The 14,143-nt window shown below is 37.7% G+C and overlaps 1 protein-coding gene across 2 annotated transcripts; it reads right to left on the minus strand.

The window, feature by feature from the left end:
- Positions 1-7,065: 7,065 nt before the first annotated feature.
- Positions 7,066-14,121, minus strand: LOC105092921 (cytochrome b-c1 complex subunit 6, mitochondrial). 2 transcript variants are annotated; one of them, XM_031465051.2, is made up of 5 exons: positions 13,661-13,823; positions 10,727-10,753; positions 10,098-10,245; positions 9,827-9,988; positions 7,066-7,282 (listed from the first exon to the last, which is right to left on the minus strand). In XM_031465051.2, the coding sequence occupies exons 3-5, from the start codon at positions 10,158-10,160 to the stop codon at positions 7,250-7,252; spliced, it is 258 nt and encodes an 85-aa protein (XP_031320911.1). In that variant the 5' UTR covers positions 10,161-10,245; positions 10,727-10,753; positions 13,661-13,823; the 3' UTR covers positions 7,066-7,249. The 2 variants fall into 2 exon arrangements, with proteins under 2 accessions (XP_031320911.1, XP_010982995.1); XM_010984693.2 differs by lacking the exon at positions 10,098-10,245 and having other exon boundaries at positions 13,661-14,121.
- Positions 14,122-14,143: the final 22 nt, after the last annotated feature.

Raw genomic sequence — 14,143 nt, forward strand, 5'->3', positions numbered from 1 at the left:
GATTTTCAAAAGGTTAAAAAATATAACTTATGAAAATACAAATTGAGCGTACGCTAAAGATTTTATTCATTGTAATAAACTACTTATCCATTACTATCCTAGATAATGAGGGAACCAGTAAGATAGTAAGATTTGTTCAAATGAGGATTTGAGTTTCAGAGATTTAGATTATCAGCCAAAGGAATGCTGAAATGAATTTGTTAATAGTTGCAAAAACATTAATATCCTATTAAGCAATAAACTATAATGTTGGGGATTATCTCTTTTACCAGGTGGAAATAAGTTCCATCTCTACTGGACAGAATTCACTTGCATTTCTATGGATGAGAATTATTGGCATTGCTCTCAGACAAGAATTATTTGCATTGCCATCAGTTTTCTACAAGTTAACCTCTACCCTTACAAAGTTGTGAGATAGCCTACTGTAAAGTCAATCAAAGGTATACCCCAGAACTACAGTAAAAGATGATCCAGTAATCTTCTGCCCATTTATAAGCTCTGGACAGTTTTTTTCTGGACATGTCTCCCCTCACTAGAATGTAGTGTTTAAAAGAGCAACAATTTTAATTCTTTCTTGAATTATCAGCACCTAGAACTATGTATAGTACATAGTTCGCTCTCAATAAATATTTATTGAATGAGTGAGTGAAAGATGAGAAAGTAGGGATGTGAGTATAAACAATTTCTTCAAGGAGTTTGTTACAAGACTTAGCAGTTATAAGGTGGAGGGAGGTATGTGTATAGAGGAAGGCCTTTTTTAAAAAAGCTCATAGACATTTAAATCCATTGCTCTGTCTTGTATTTTGATCAAATCTTTTGCCCATGCATAACTTTGTCAGATCTCACAGTGGTTATTTGGAAATTCTTGGTTCACTGAGTTATGCAGATCTTCCAAATGTTGTCACATTCTTTATACAATATAAAAATATCAGTTGTTAATATCACTACTGATTTCATCAGAAAAGTCTTTAAATGTTGGAAGTTTTCAAGGTCATTGTGGCAGATGCAAGTTTTTCAAAATCCTAATTTTTGACTGAAAGCTCAAATTTTATCTTTGGCAACAAATACTATCTATTGTTTTCCTTGAAGTGGCAGGCTTTTACATTGTTCACTTTTCAAGAAAATGCTAGCGTATTAAAATACAATTAATTTTTGTCAACTGGTCTTATATCCTGAAACCTTGTTAAATGCAGTTATTAAGTTTTGGTAACTTTTTTGGAAATCTCTTCAGATTTTCTGTGCACAAAGTCATGTATATTATGAAGTCACTTTTACTTCTTTCTTTCTTTTTCAATCTATGCCTTTTTTTCCTTTGCTGTATTCCACTGGTTATGAGTTAAATTACACTGTTGAGTACAAGCAGTGGTAGTGGACAGGACAACTTGCCTTGTTCCCATTCTTAGGGAAAAAGCATTCAGTATTCACTGTTATACATAATGTTAGCTGTAGTTGGTTTTTGTTTTTTACAGATGTCCTTTACTAGATTGAGGAAGGTCCCTTCTATTCCTAGTTTGCTGAGATTTTTTAAAAATCATAGAAGTTTGTTTTATTTTATTCAAATGCTTTTCTTGCATCTATTGAGATGATCACATGATTTTTCGTCTTTATTCTGTTAATATGATGAATTATATTGACTTATTTTTGAATGATGAGCCAACTTTTAAAACTAACTTTCTGTTTTTGGTGGAGTGAGGGGTGAGGAGGAAGGGAAGGTTTTTAATTATGAGTTCAATTTCTTTCATCAATATAGAGCAGTGGTTTTCAATGAGAGGTGGTATTACCCACCCCTGGGGATATTTGGTAATATCTGGAGATTTGGTAACTGGCTGGTGCTTCTAGCATCTAGTGGGTACATGTCAGGGATACTATTGAAAACCCTGTGCTACACAGAACAGTCCCCACACACAAAAAATTTTCCAGTCCAAAATGTCAATAGTGCTGAGTTTGAGAAACCCTGATACAGGGCTGTTTGAATTTTCTAATTCTTCTTGTACCAGTTTTGACAATTTGAGTCTTTTAGAGAATTTGTTCATCTAAGTTGTTAAATTTCTACACATAGAGTTGTTCAGAATATTCCGTTATTATTCTTTTAGTATTGTTACCAAGTCCAAACTCGTTCTGCTTGCCACACGACAATAAATCGGGAGATGAGGTGCTGGGGCAAGGAATAATGACTTTATTCAGAAAGCAGGCAGACTGAGAAGATGGCAGACTAATGTACTAGAGAACCATCTTCCCCAAGTCAGAATTCAGGCTCCTTTTTTACTAAAAAGGGGAGGGGGTGTGGTTGTTGCAAACTTCTTGATGTTGGAATCCTTTGTTCTTGCGGCTGTCCAGATGGGTCAGATCATGGTGTCCCTGTAAACCTCCAACAAGACAAATGTTACTTTTCTATTCTGCAACTGTTTATCTTTATGTGAATGGAAAAGTGTTAATACTCTTAAAGGTCAGAGCCTTGAGAATAGGCTATCCTGTATATTTCAGGCTATAGGCAACGTTTTTATAAAAGGTGCAGAACCAGCAAAACTAAGCCTAGGAAGCAGAGCACAGGGTTAAAGCCAAAGGAACAGGTCTAATATGGAGTCAAATTTGCTATTTTCTATTACAGTATCTTTAAGCAGGGAGCATCAAACTACAGCCACAAGCCAACTTCAGCCTGCAGCCTGTTTATGCAGTGCCGTTTTAGCATAGCCACTCCTTTGTTTATTGTGGCTCTTTAGCTGCTACAACAGCGTTGAGTGGTTACTATCTGAATCTTTACAGAAAAAGGTTGCTGACCCCTGCTATAGTAATGTTGCCTCTCTAGTTACTAGTTTATGTCTTCTCTCTTTTGTACTTTATCAGCCTAACTAGAGGTTTATCTATTTTATTGAACTTCACAAAGAACCAGCTTTTGGTTTCATTGGGTTTTTTTCTTTATTTCTTTTCTATTTCATAGTCAGATTTCTGCTCTTTATAATTTTCTTTCTACTTAATTTGTTCTTTTCATTGTTATCTTTTAAATGCATTTTAAAATAAGATGAAATATCTATTATATTTACCCATATAGTTACCATTTCTAGGACTCTTCATTCCTTTGTGTAGATAAGTTTCCATTTAGTATAATTTTTTTTTCTGAAGAACTTTCTTTAGTATTTCTTGTAGTCCTTTTGCTGAAATTCAGCCTCTGTACCCTGATTACTGAATTGAGACTTGAGGACAGAATTTTGGATGAAGTAGAAAAGGCAGGCAAAGAAGGTAATTGTGGGCTAATGCTTCCAAGACTGTGAGCCTGCAGGGAAGAGAAGGTAGGGGGTTTTACAATAAAAGTTTTTAAGAGTTCAAGGGGGTGGTGCTGGTTTCTATAGAGATCGGTAACAATTTGTTGCAAAGTTTTGTTTTTGCTGATGCAATAGTCCCCTTCCTTCTGTTGAATATGATGTTTACCTCTGGCTTTGGGAACCTCCTAATATTCTTGTGCCTAGATAAAAGGATGCTTAGGAAGGGGGTCTGTGGAAAAGTGCTCTAGAAAAACCTGTGCAGTTTAAAGTCAGGTTGATGTATGCTTCTAGCATTTTGGGCAGGCTGAGGCCTGTGACCTCTTGCTGCAGTGTTTGTGAACAGGCTGGCACCTGTTCAAACAACAGAATACAAAGAAACTACAAAGGACTAAAAATAACTGCATGTATGTGTGTTATGAACAACAAGATACAAAAAGCAGAAAGCCAACTGCCATTTCGGAGGTGTCTGGAGCAAAAGCAAGGCACTGAGGGGAAAAGCAGAGCACTGAGAATAATCCCTGTATGCAACTCCACTAGGAGGGCCTCCCTCCTCTCCAGCTTAACCTTGGTCCACAAGAGCATGAGAAAAGCCATTTTTAAAACTACTACTCAATTAAGCAGTTACAAATACCATATGGTCACCAATGACTGTAGAGTCCTGCTTGGTTACAGTCCTAGGTCCGCTGACAGTGAATTCTCTTACCTTCTGTTTGTTTAAAACATCTTTTTTGTTTATTACTGAGGTAACATTGGTTTATAACATCTAAGTTTCATGCACAACATTTTATTTCTACTTCTGTATACACTTCTGTATACACTATAACGTGTTCAGTACCAAAACTTTAGTCTCCATCCATCACGGTAAGATTGACTCCCTTTCCCCATTTCACCACCCTCTGCCCTTCCCCTCTGGTAACCACTGTTTTTAAAACATCTTTCTTTTGCTTTCATTTAAGGATATTCTAACTGGAAAGAATTCTAGGGTCAAATTTTTCTTCTTTCAACACTTTAAAGATGAGTTGTTTCTAATGAGAAGTATGGAGTAATTCTTTGTGCCTCTTTTCTAAGAGTTTCTTCTTACCACTGGTTTTCAACAATTTGAGAATAAACGGTATAGTTTCCTTTGTGTTTATCCTGGTTGAGGTCTGCTGAGCGTCTGGGACCTGTGAGTTTATAATTTTCATCATATTTGGAAAATTTTCAGTCCTTACTGCTTCAAATATTTTTTCTCTTCCCCCCACCAAACCTCTCCCCTCTTTCCCTCTCTTCTGGGCTATTTGATATTGTCCCACAGCTTACTTTTTCCTTGTTCTTTTATTTTTAGTGTTTTTTTTCTTCTCATGCTTTAGTTTTTATAGTTTGTTTCTGTGTCTTCAAGAACATTCCAGTACATTAGTTTTTCTTCTTCTTTGGTCCCTACTCTTTCATTAATCTCCAGTGAAATTTTTATTTCAGATACTGTGTTTTTAAGCTCCAGGAATTCTGTTTGATTCATTTTTATATTTCCCACTTTTCTTCACATTATATTGATTTCCATTAAATCCTTGAGCATATTTGTAATAGTAGTTTCAATGTTCTTGTCTACTATTTTATCACCTCTGTCATTCTGGGTAAGCATTGACTATTTTTCTCCTGGTCACATTTACCTGCTTCTTTGCCTATCTAAGCAATTTTTTACTGAGTGCTTGGTATTGTGAAATTTACATCATTGAATGCTGGATTTTGTTGTCTTCCTTTAAAATGTCGTGTGTTCGTGTGTGTGTGGTGTGTAAATCAGCTTGATCTTTTCAAGGTTTTTTTTGTTTTGTTTTGTTTTTTGTTTTTAAGATTTATGTGTGGCTTTTCTCTTCAGCTAGGTTTAGCCCTACTGCTGAAGCATTCCCTTCTGGAATTCAACGAGTTCAACAGGAACTATCCACATTAGCTGGTCAAAACTCAGACATCTCCTAACTCTCTGTTAACTTTAGGAATTATTCAGTTTACAGCTACCCAGCAGTTCTTTGCCTGGCTACATGGAGTTTCACTCTATTCATTTGCAGCTTAGTATTCAGCAACAGACTTAAGCATCCTCTAAGCATAATTCAGATCTTTCTCTGGGAATTCCCTCCGCTTTATGATAAAGCAAGTATAGTAACATTTTGCTAAACATTCACTAAAATAGAATGAGTAATGAGTTTATGGATGTTCACTGTAAAATTTCAGCTTTGCTGTATGTTTGAAAATGTAATATTTCAAAATAATCAGATTATGTAAGTAAATATGATACCACCACAAATACTTTAAAATTTACTTTGTAAAAATATTTGTGAGGATTATACCTCACCATGAAATGGGTTCTAAGTCAGAAATGGCTGGAAAATGCTGGCCATCCCTGTAGCTAGGACAATAGATTGAAAGAACTTCTAGGTTGAAGTGGCCCTTTGCCACATGTTCATAAGCATAATCCTTCAGATTCTCAGAAGCTCCATTGCCATGTTTATCTATGAAATTTTCCCAAGTTTTGCAGTCTCTTGATTACTTCTCAAGCACAAGGCACTCATTTCTGGCATGGCTCACTATCTGTATATAACTATTTACATATAGGTCTTTCTCATGTGCAACCAGAGGTTGCAAACTAAAGCCAAAGCCAGCCCATATTATGGTTTATGGATTCCTATTTTATTCAATGAGTTATAATCTAGCACTATCATTATATATTTTGATGCTCAAACTGTCTCATTTGCCTAGTGACTTTTATGTACTTTTTTAAAATTTTTCATTATTATAAAATATATGTAACATAAAATTTGCCATCAACACTTAAAATTCAGTGGTTTTAAGTACATTCACACATTATGCAACCATCACCACCATCCATCCACAGAACTATCTTCACCTTGCAAAACTAAAACTGTACATCCATTAAACAGTAATTCCCCTTTCTTCCCTCCTTCCAGCCACTGGAAATCACCATTCTACTTGGTCTCTATGAATTTCACTACTCTGGGTACTCATATATAAGTGGAATCATAGTGTTTGTCTTTTGGTGACTGGCTTCTTTTTTGTACTCTTGGCATGTCCCGATCGTTCTTTGAGCACTTCCTTCTTTTTGGAACAACAAAATGTTCAGGCTTGTCTTATAGTTTCCTCATCTCAGCCCTGGAATCACCCATTTCTCCTAGGAGCCCTGGTTCCTTTATTAGAAAATGAAGCCCTCTTTGTGGGCTGAGCTAGGGGATGTATATATTCCCTACATATACACACACTGGCATCTCTATTTACTTACACTAGAATCTATTTATTTAGTTCATACCAGTAACAACACTGCAGGGTTCATTCTGCTTTTTTCCTTTCCCATATTTTAACTCCATTCTCTGTTAGTTCTCATTATCTTCAACATATTCACTTATTCGAGCAATCCCTCCTATGTTTATGTATCCAGTCTCCCATTGCCAGCACCTTCTAGCAGGTGCCCTTTTCTCACCCTACTTAAGACTCCAGTATCCCTCCCCTCACAAACCTACACCCTCCGCACTCCCTTTTTCACAATTTTTTTTTAAAAGAAAAGCAGTCTTGTTGGACACTTGAGACTAAAAACTGTCAAGACACTTTTGGGATTAAAAGTTCCATATGAACTGAGTATTTAATGATATTAAGCAATTACTGTTAATTTTAAGTATGATAATGGCATCAAGGTAAATTTTTTAAAAGTCCTTATCACAGAGATATATACTTGCTAGGTAATAGGTATATGAGGGTTGATTATTATTCTATCTATTCTTATACTAGAAATTTTTAAATTAAAAAAAAGGACAAAAGGCAGGACTGATGATTACTGAACTTTATTAAGATGGAATCACTGAAAATTACACAGAAGCTACTTGTCTAAGTCAAAATCCTTGAGATTCACAAGAACTTAGTTACACAAATAAACAAACGGCAGGTTCAAGATGATAAGGAAATATTCTGATGCCCAGGTAATGAAGGCTGGGGAGAACAATTCTGCACATTTATTTCAAGTTGTTAAAGAGTTTGTGGGCCACCTAGATGGGGGAAAGAAAAGGATATCATCAACCAACAGCTTTAATGTCAGGAATTACAAGGTCCTTCATGACCTGGAACAGTACGGACTCTCTCTCATTACTCCCCTTCTCACACCCCCAACACTCCCCTTGAGCCCTAGTGAACTCACTTCTAACTGGAACTCTTGCCTACTTTATCATCTTTTACTTTTACTTTAAAACACAAGTTTACATGTTATTTCCTGCAAGATTGCTCTAAACAAACCTCCTGTCCCTCCTGTCTTCCCCACAGCAATTGTACCTCCCATATCACAGCACTTAACTAATTCAACAAATATGTATAGAATATCTACTATATGCCAGATACTGTTCGAGGTGCTAAGTGAGTCACAATGGTAAAGAAGACAATACTTCTGTCTCCCATGGAACTTAGAGAATAATGAGAGAAATATAGACATAAGGTAACTTCTGATAGTGATAAATGTATGAGGAAAATAATAATGGGGGTGGGAAGGAGAGAATAACAGCTTTAAATAGGAGGGTCATTAAAGGGAATCCTGAGGTTACACCCAAGAGTTTCACCAGTTTACTAACTGTTCTACTTCTGTCTCCTATGCTGGCATACAACTCAGTGAACAAAGGGACCATGCCTACCTCATACAGTTCTTAACTCAGTGCTTGGCTCATAAAATATTTAAGTAACATTTACCATTTTGACCATTTTAAACTATACATTTCTGTGACATTAAGTAATTTATATTGTCCTGCAGCCATCAACCTCTATTAGAGCGTTTTCATTTTTCCAAACCAAAACTCCGTACCCATTAAATTCCCTATTTTCCCCTCCCTCCAACCCTGGCAACCATCATTCTTTGTCTTGATGAATTTGACTACTCTAGGTACTTCATATAAATGGAGTATTTGTCCTTTTGTGATTGGCTTATTTCACTAAGCACATCTTCAAGGTTTATCCAGGTTGTAACGTGTCAGTTTCCTTCCATTTTAAGGCTAAATATATTCCATTGTATGTATATACCATATTTTAATTATCCATCCCTCCACCAATGAACACTTGGGTTGCACCAACCTTTCGGCTATTGTGAATGTTGCTATGAATTTGAACATGCACACACAAATATGTTCAAGCCCCTGAACAGTCTGTTATTTTGGGTATATACCCAGAAGTGGAACTGCTAGATCATATGGTACTACATTTAATTTTTTGAGTTAAGTACATATTTCTTTTTATTGCCAAATAATATTCCATTATCTGGATAAATCACATTTTATTTATCCTTTTATCAGTTTTTGGACATTGTATGTTGTTTCCAATTTTGGTTATTATGATTAATGCTTCTATGGATATTTGTGCACAAGTAGAGATATTTTCACTTCTCCTGGGTACAGAACTAGGAGTAGAATTGCTGGGTCATATGTTAACTCAAAGTTTAACATTTGAAGAACTGCCAGACTGTTTTCCATAGGGCTGTACCAATTCACACTCCTATCATTAGTGTATGAGACTTCCAGTTTCTCCACATCACTAACACTTGTTATTTTTTCTTATGATATGGAGAATTTTATATACATATTTTATATATAAACTTTCCCTCTTTCCACTCAAATCACATTGAAAAAAAGAAGTATGAATAATTGTATATATACCAGAGGATGGATAAATGAATATACATCAATGGAAAGAAATACAATGCCTCTTAATAATATTTTATATATATGTTTATTATTTAATTTTTGTTTAAAAATCTGATAATATATACAAAAAAGTGGTTATCTCTAGGCAATATGATTTCAGTTGGATTTTTGTTTTCACAAAAAATCCTCAATTGACACAATGTTTAAATAGGAGCATATGTATGAATATGTGTGTGTGCATTTGCTTGCACCGTATATTACAGAATAAAACAAAACACCTAAATTGGGATTGTTGAAGCATAAATAATGAAAGTTGACTGAGTAGAAATCATTAACTATTTGGAGGGAAGGGGCGAGAAAAGGTTTTAGTTTTTGACCCCTTCACCCATTTCTCCCTATCTTTTTGATTAGAAATGTTGTGGTATGAAATGGTATCTCACTGTGGTTTTGATTTGCATGTCTCTGATAGCTAATGGTGTTAAGCATTTTTTCATATGCTTATTAGCCACCCAATCAGTTTTTACATAAGCAAATATCAAACTTTGCCTACCTTATAATTTACTAAAATATCTCTTATATGTAAGAGTCAAACACAAGTTTACTTAAAAAAAAATCTTTTGTACCAACTACTATGTACAAGACACACTGGAGGATATAAATTATTTTAAAGAGTAGCCTTTTGTACTTAAAAATAATTCCATTTCCCCTCAGTATAGCAGTGCAAATTGGGACATCACTTCTCTCTCTGAGCTTCAGTTTCTTATCTGTAAGATGGGGATAATACCTATCTCAGTGAAAGCGGAAGAATTAGGTAAGATTATGTATGTAAAGTGCTCAGCACTGTTGCCCCTAGAATGGAAAGGGGTCAACACCAATTCTTCCCTGGCCACCATAAGCTTCAGGCTGACTTACACAGTGGTCCCTTGCATGCAAGAAGTCAAAGAGCTCCTCTGTGCAATCCTCCTCTGTCTGTGACCTGGAGGATACACGCTCATCACAGAGCTCTAGCCGCTCCCGAGCCTTTACACATTTCTCCAGCTGCTCGCATTGCTCTCTCACTGTTGTCAGGGGATCCTGAAGGAGAAACACAAAAAACCCCAAAATGGGGGTTTTAGGAAGAGACCCACAAACCATATGCTTTGATTAATACAACCACCAAACCAAGGTGCTGCCTCTGAATTACCGTGCAGAAGGCCAGCTGGCAGAGCCACACTGCCGCCAGAAATAGCAGAATGGGGTCTCCCATTCAATTCTGATGCTAAGTAGTAGGGGAAAGTTTCGCATTCCTGCCTTCCAAGGTTGCCAGTATGCACTGAAAGCCTCAGTCCTATCTGAAAAACAAGGTGGTAAAGGAAACCTAGCCAAACTTGAAGTAGATCTCTAAGAGGCCTTACTTGTTAACACAGCATTTTGGTGGGATATGTAATGTCTGTGAATTTCAATTTCCCTCATCTGACAACCAGGCCTATGCACCCCAGCTGTCCAGCTAGAAAGGCAATGTTAACATGGAGAAGGATCATCTAAGAAAAGTTCCTTCTAGAATTCTTTACTAAACCACAAATAGCATATGATTGCATACCAGGCCCTCAGGATGCTACTGGACTTCCTGATACCCTGACTGGAGAAGCCCCAAGTCCAGAAAAGACTCAGCTTCCCAGGCCCACACCCCCCAAACACTGAACAGGAAGTATTAAAGGCTTTTTCCACTCACATTCTCTGTAAGTTATCAAGAATCCTTAAAATGCCCTAAGAATTTCATGAAACTCAAACTTTCTTTTACCGAGATGGTTCCAAACCTGAGACAGCTCTTACCACTAATTCCTCCTCTTCTTCTTCCTCCTATAAAGGAAAACAAAATTAATGTCAGCAGCAATTTTACGATACATATATTCCCAATGATACTGAAGTTGTAATCACTGAGGACAGACATTGTATTAATTACGTTTTAAATTTTTTTATTTTATGTTTTAGAAGCCTTGCTAATCCTGGAGACAACCCCTCTCAGGGCTGGCTAATTTCTAGAGCTGGTAAACAACTTGCCTAAGGACACATCTTTCATATGCAAACCAACCAATCCAAAACCCTTCTCACCAACCACCTTTCTCTAACTCTCCTACACTAAACCAATTATTGCCTCTGCCCTAATCATATCAGGGCTAATTACCAAACAGGGACCACCAGATAGTCCAGAGCCCACCAAAAGCATTCTATCTTAAACCTGCTAGAGCGTGCCTATCCTGCTTCATCCACTCCTTCTTCCTTCTGCTCCTGATTGGTCCAGGCACTTCTCCATGTGGCCCTGGGTGGTACTGCCTGCGCAGTTCTCTTGGGAACTATAAGTAATAAACTCTTCTTTCAAAAACAGTTGTCTCCATGTTTGTAATCTTTCTTACCTACCTGAGTAAAACAACGCCTGGGTATATTTCAACAAAGGCACACAATCTCATGTTCTTTAGCAACAAACTTAAGTGTACACAACACTCTGAAGTTTACAAAGCACTTCAATATCTGTAATGATTTGATTAAATCATAATAGCCCCTCAAGGGGGCTCCCAGTTTAGAAACAAACATTAAACATTTTCTGATACAGATTCAAGCTATCAGAAGTTCATATGGAACATGCATAATTTAAATTATTTTATTCTAAATTCTGGTAGGTCTCAGTATTACCAGAAATAGCTAAATTTAATCCTTACATTCCAAACCAAGTTAGGAAAAAAGCTAACATTGTTTTTCTAGACTCTGAACTTGAATTGAGAATATAACAATGGCCAAACCTGAACTCTACCCAGAGCGTAACTAAAGATAGTTTAGGTCACTGCTTTTTGGCTTGCTGAACTCCTAGGACTCTAAGTAGCCTATCAATATAAGTACACCAAAGGTCCACAACTCCATTCACAAGCTTGAAAGGATGAGGCACTGCCTATTTACTTCTGATTCCAGTGCACAACCACAAGCTTGGTTTCCTTTCTTCCGAGGGGAGCAGTGTTAAAAAAAATTCTCCTTGGGAGCATAAGCATAGGCCTAAAGCTGGGGCACAGCAGAATCTGATCAGTAGCTCAATCTGTCAAAAGCAAAGCATTTGCCTGCCTGTGCATACACGTGTCCATATTTGGGGGAAGGGAAAGAAAAGGTATATACACAGAAAAAAAAAAATAGCTCAGCAACCCCTCGTGTTTTCAAAATTTCAACACCATCTGCCTCATTCTCTAAAATCTTCTAAGAAGGGACCAAAGCTCACGAAAGCTGGGAGTGAGGGGTAAAGGCAGGTTTACGTTTAACCCAGGCTATTTATTTTTACAATTAGAAAAGGTATCTTCTAAACATGAAGATGTTGTTTAGGATGTTTCTAGTTTTTCATTCAACAAAGTTTCTTAACCTTGCTCTTTAAGGAAATTGATACTGAAAAAAATTCTCCAAAAAACTGAAATCACATTCTACCTGAGTTAGAAACAGAAATTAGTATCCTAGAAGCAAGACCTTTATATTATTTCCCTACTAGCAATGCTATTACACTGATCACTTTACATCTCTGATGATTTTGTGTGGAAAATATCATGGCATGTTTTGGAAAAACAAATCCAAATACAAGTCTGAATATAAAACTTCCAGTCAATGAGAAAAACCAAGGTCACACTAAAAAAGATTCCATCTCCAAGAGGTGTAAGTTCTTCATGACAAACCTTAGTTTTTCTTAATTTTAAAACTGACTACTTATTTACTTTCTTTTTTCTCCTCTGCTGTGGTGAGCCCTACTGAACTTTCTGGTCTATTTCCAGCAGAACTTCCTGAGACTGGCTCCATTACTTCCTGATCCTCTTTCTGAAAATAAGACTAGGAAAAATTATGGGATAAACTAGCTTCCAATTATTGTGAACCCATAAGCCCAGAATAACTGCAAGGAAGTGACCAGAGAATAAAGAATAGATAGGAAACGTGATTGGCAACAAAAAGCTAGCTGACTTCTGTAAAACTGTGTAACGCTGTGGCTAAGTCTTGGCTCTAGAACCATGCTGCCTGGGTTCAATTCCCCGCTCCATGATTTATTAGTTGTGTGTCCTTAGACAAGATATTTAACCTCTCTGTGCCTGTTTCCTCATCTGTAAAAGTGGCAATACTAAGAGTACCTAATACTTAACTTACAGACTATTGTGTGGCTTAAATGAATTAGCATGTATAAAGCACTTGTAATAGTGAGCAGCCAACAAATGATTATTATTACATCGCCATTCTCAGTGTGGGAAAGAGCTCCCTCTTTCATCACAGAATTATACTGCACAGTCTCGCATTGTCCCCAGAGACACCTCCCCTACTCCCATCCACAGAAAAAGACCACTTTTTCACAGAAACTAGCATAAGGCCAGATGTCCGGAACTCCACAGCGATATGGCAGGGACTCTTGACCCAAGCTGAGGCAGCTTGCTCCCCAAACCCGTCAAATCAGAGGCTCTGATTGACTAAAAATATAGGCACTGTTTTTACAAAAGTTCAGTCCACACAGCATTTTCGCTCTCGCTAAACCTCCACTGCATTCAAAGAATGGGAGGCCGAGGCCCAGAGAAAGCCTAGCCATCTACTTGCCCAAGGTCACTAGACGAACTCTAGGGAAGGGTCAGGGGAACCAGCTCTCCAGACCCAACAGACTCTAGTGGGGAACCAGTACCCACAGGGCCCTGGCGTGTTTTGGCGGGCTGGGTCCTGAGCCTCAGGACAGTGAAGAGTGTCGAGCTGCTCGCCTGGCCTTACCTCCTTGGGATCTCCGGACCCGGTCAACATCCTTCGCTCGTCCTCCAGCCCCATGCGCGGCTGCGGTTCTGGTCTCAACACAAGCACCAACAGTGGCACCTATACTACTTCAGGATCAAAAAGGACTTGTAAGGGTCACTCAGCGGATATCCGGCGATCTGGCCGGAAGTGCGGCAGACTCGTCGTAGTCGCGAACACACACTCGGATTGGCATGTACCACCGCCGAGAGGCAGGGGATAGGGGGTAACTGGTATTTTCACCTGGGGAAGACTTGCTAAGGACTATCCCTTTTGTCACGAAAGACCCTAATATATTGATCTAGGAGTTTATTTGAAATATTGGCTTCTAAGCAACTTGGGAAGCATACATAAATATTCGATATTCCTTTAGTACGGTTCCCATTCTTCCCCACATCGCTGATAGAACCGTCCTAACTGCTGACCTTTTCAAGATGGCGTCCCGCGAGTGCCACCCTCGGGCTC

Source organism: Camelus dromedarius, chromosome 14 (genome assembly GCF_036321535.1).
Source record: "Camelus dromedarius isolate mCamDro1 chromosome 14, mCamDro1.pat, whole genome shotgun sequence".
NCBI classification, from domain to species: Eukaryota; Metazoa; Chordata; class Mammalia; order Artiodactyla; family Camelidae; genus Camelus; species Camelus dromedarius.

Excerpts from the sequence above, each read along its gene's own strand:
- LOC105092921 (XM_010984693.2), bottom strand. The coding sequence starts at position 13,714 with ATGGGGCTGGAGGACGAGCGAAGGATGTTGACCGGGTCCGGAGATCCC. Across the intron at positions 10,754-13,660 it reads GGTCCGGAGATCCCAAGGAG|GAGGAAGAAGAAGAGGAGGA; the intron begins GTAAGGCCAGGC and ends TTTCCTTTATAG. Across the intron at positions 7,283-9,826 it reads TGCATGCAAGGGACCACTGT|GTGGCCCACAAACTCTTTAA; the intron begins GTAAGTCAGCCT and ends TCCCCCATCTAG.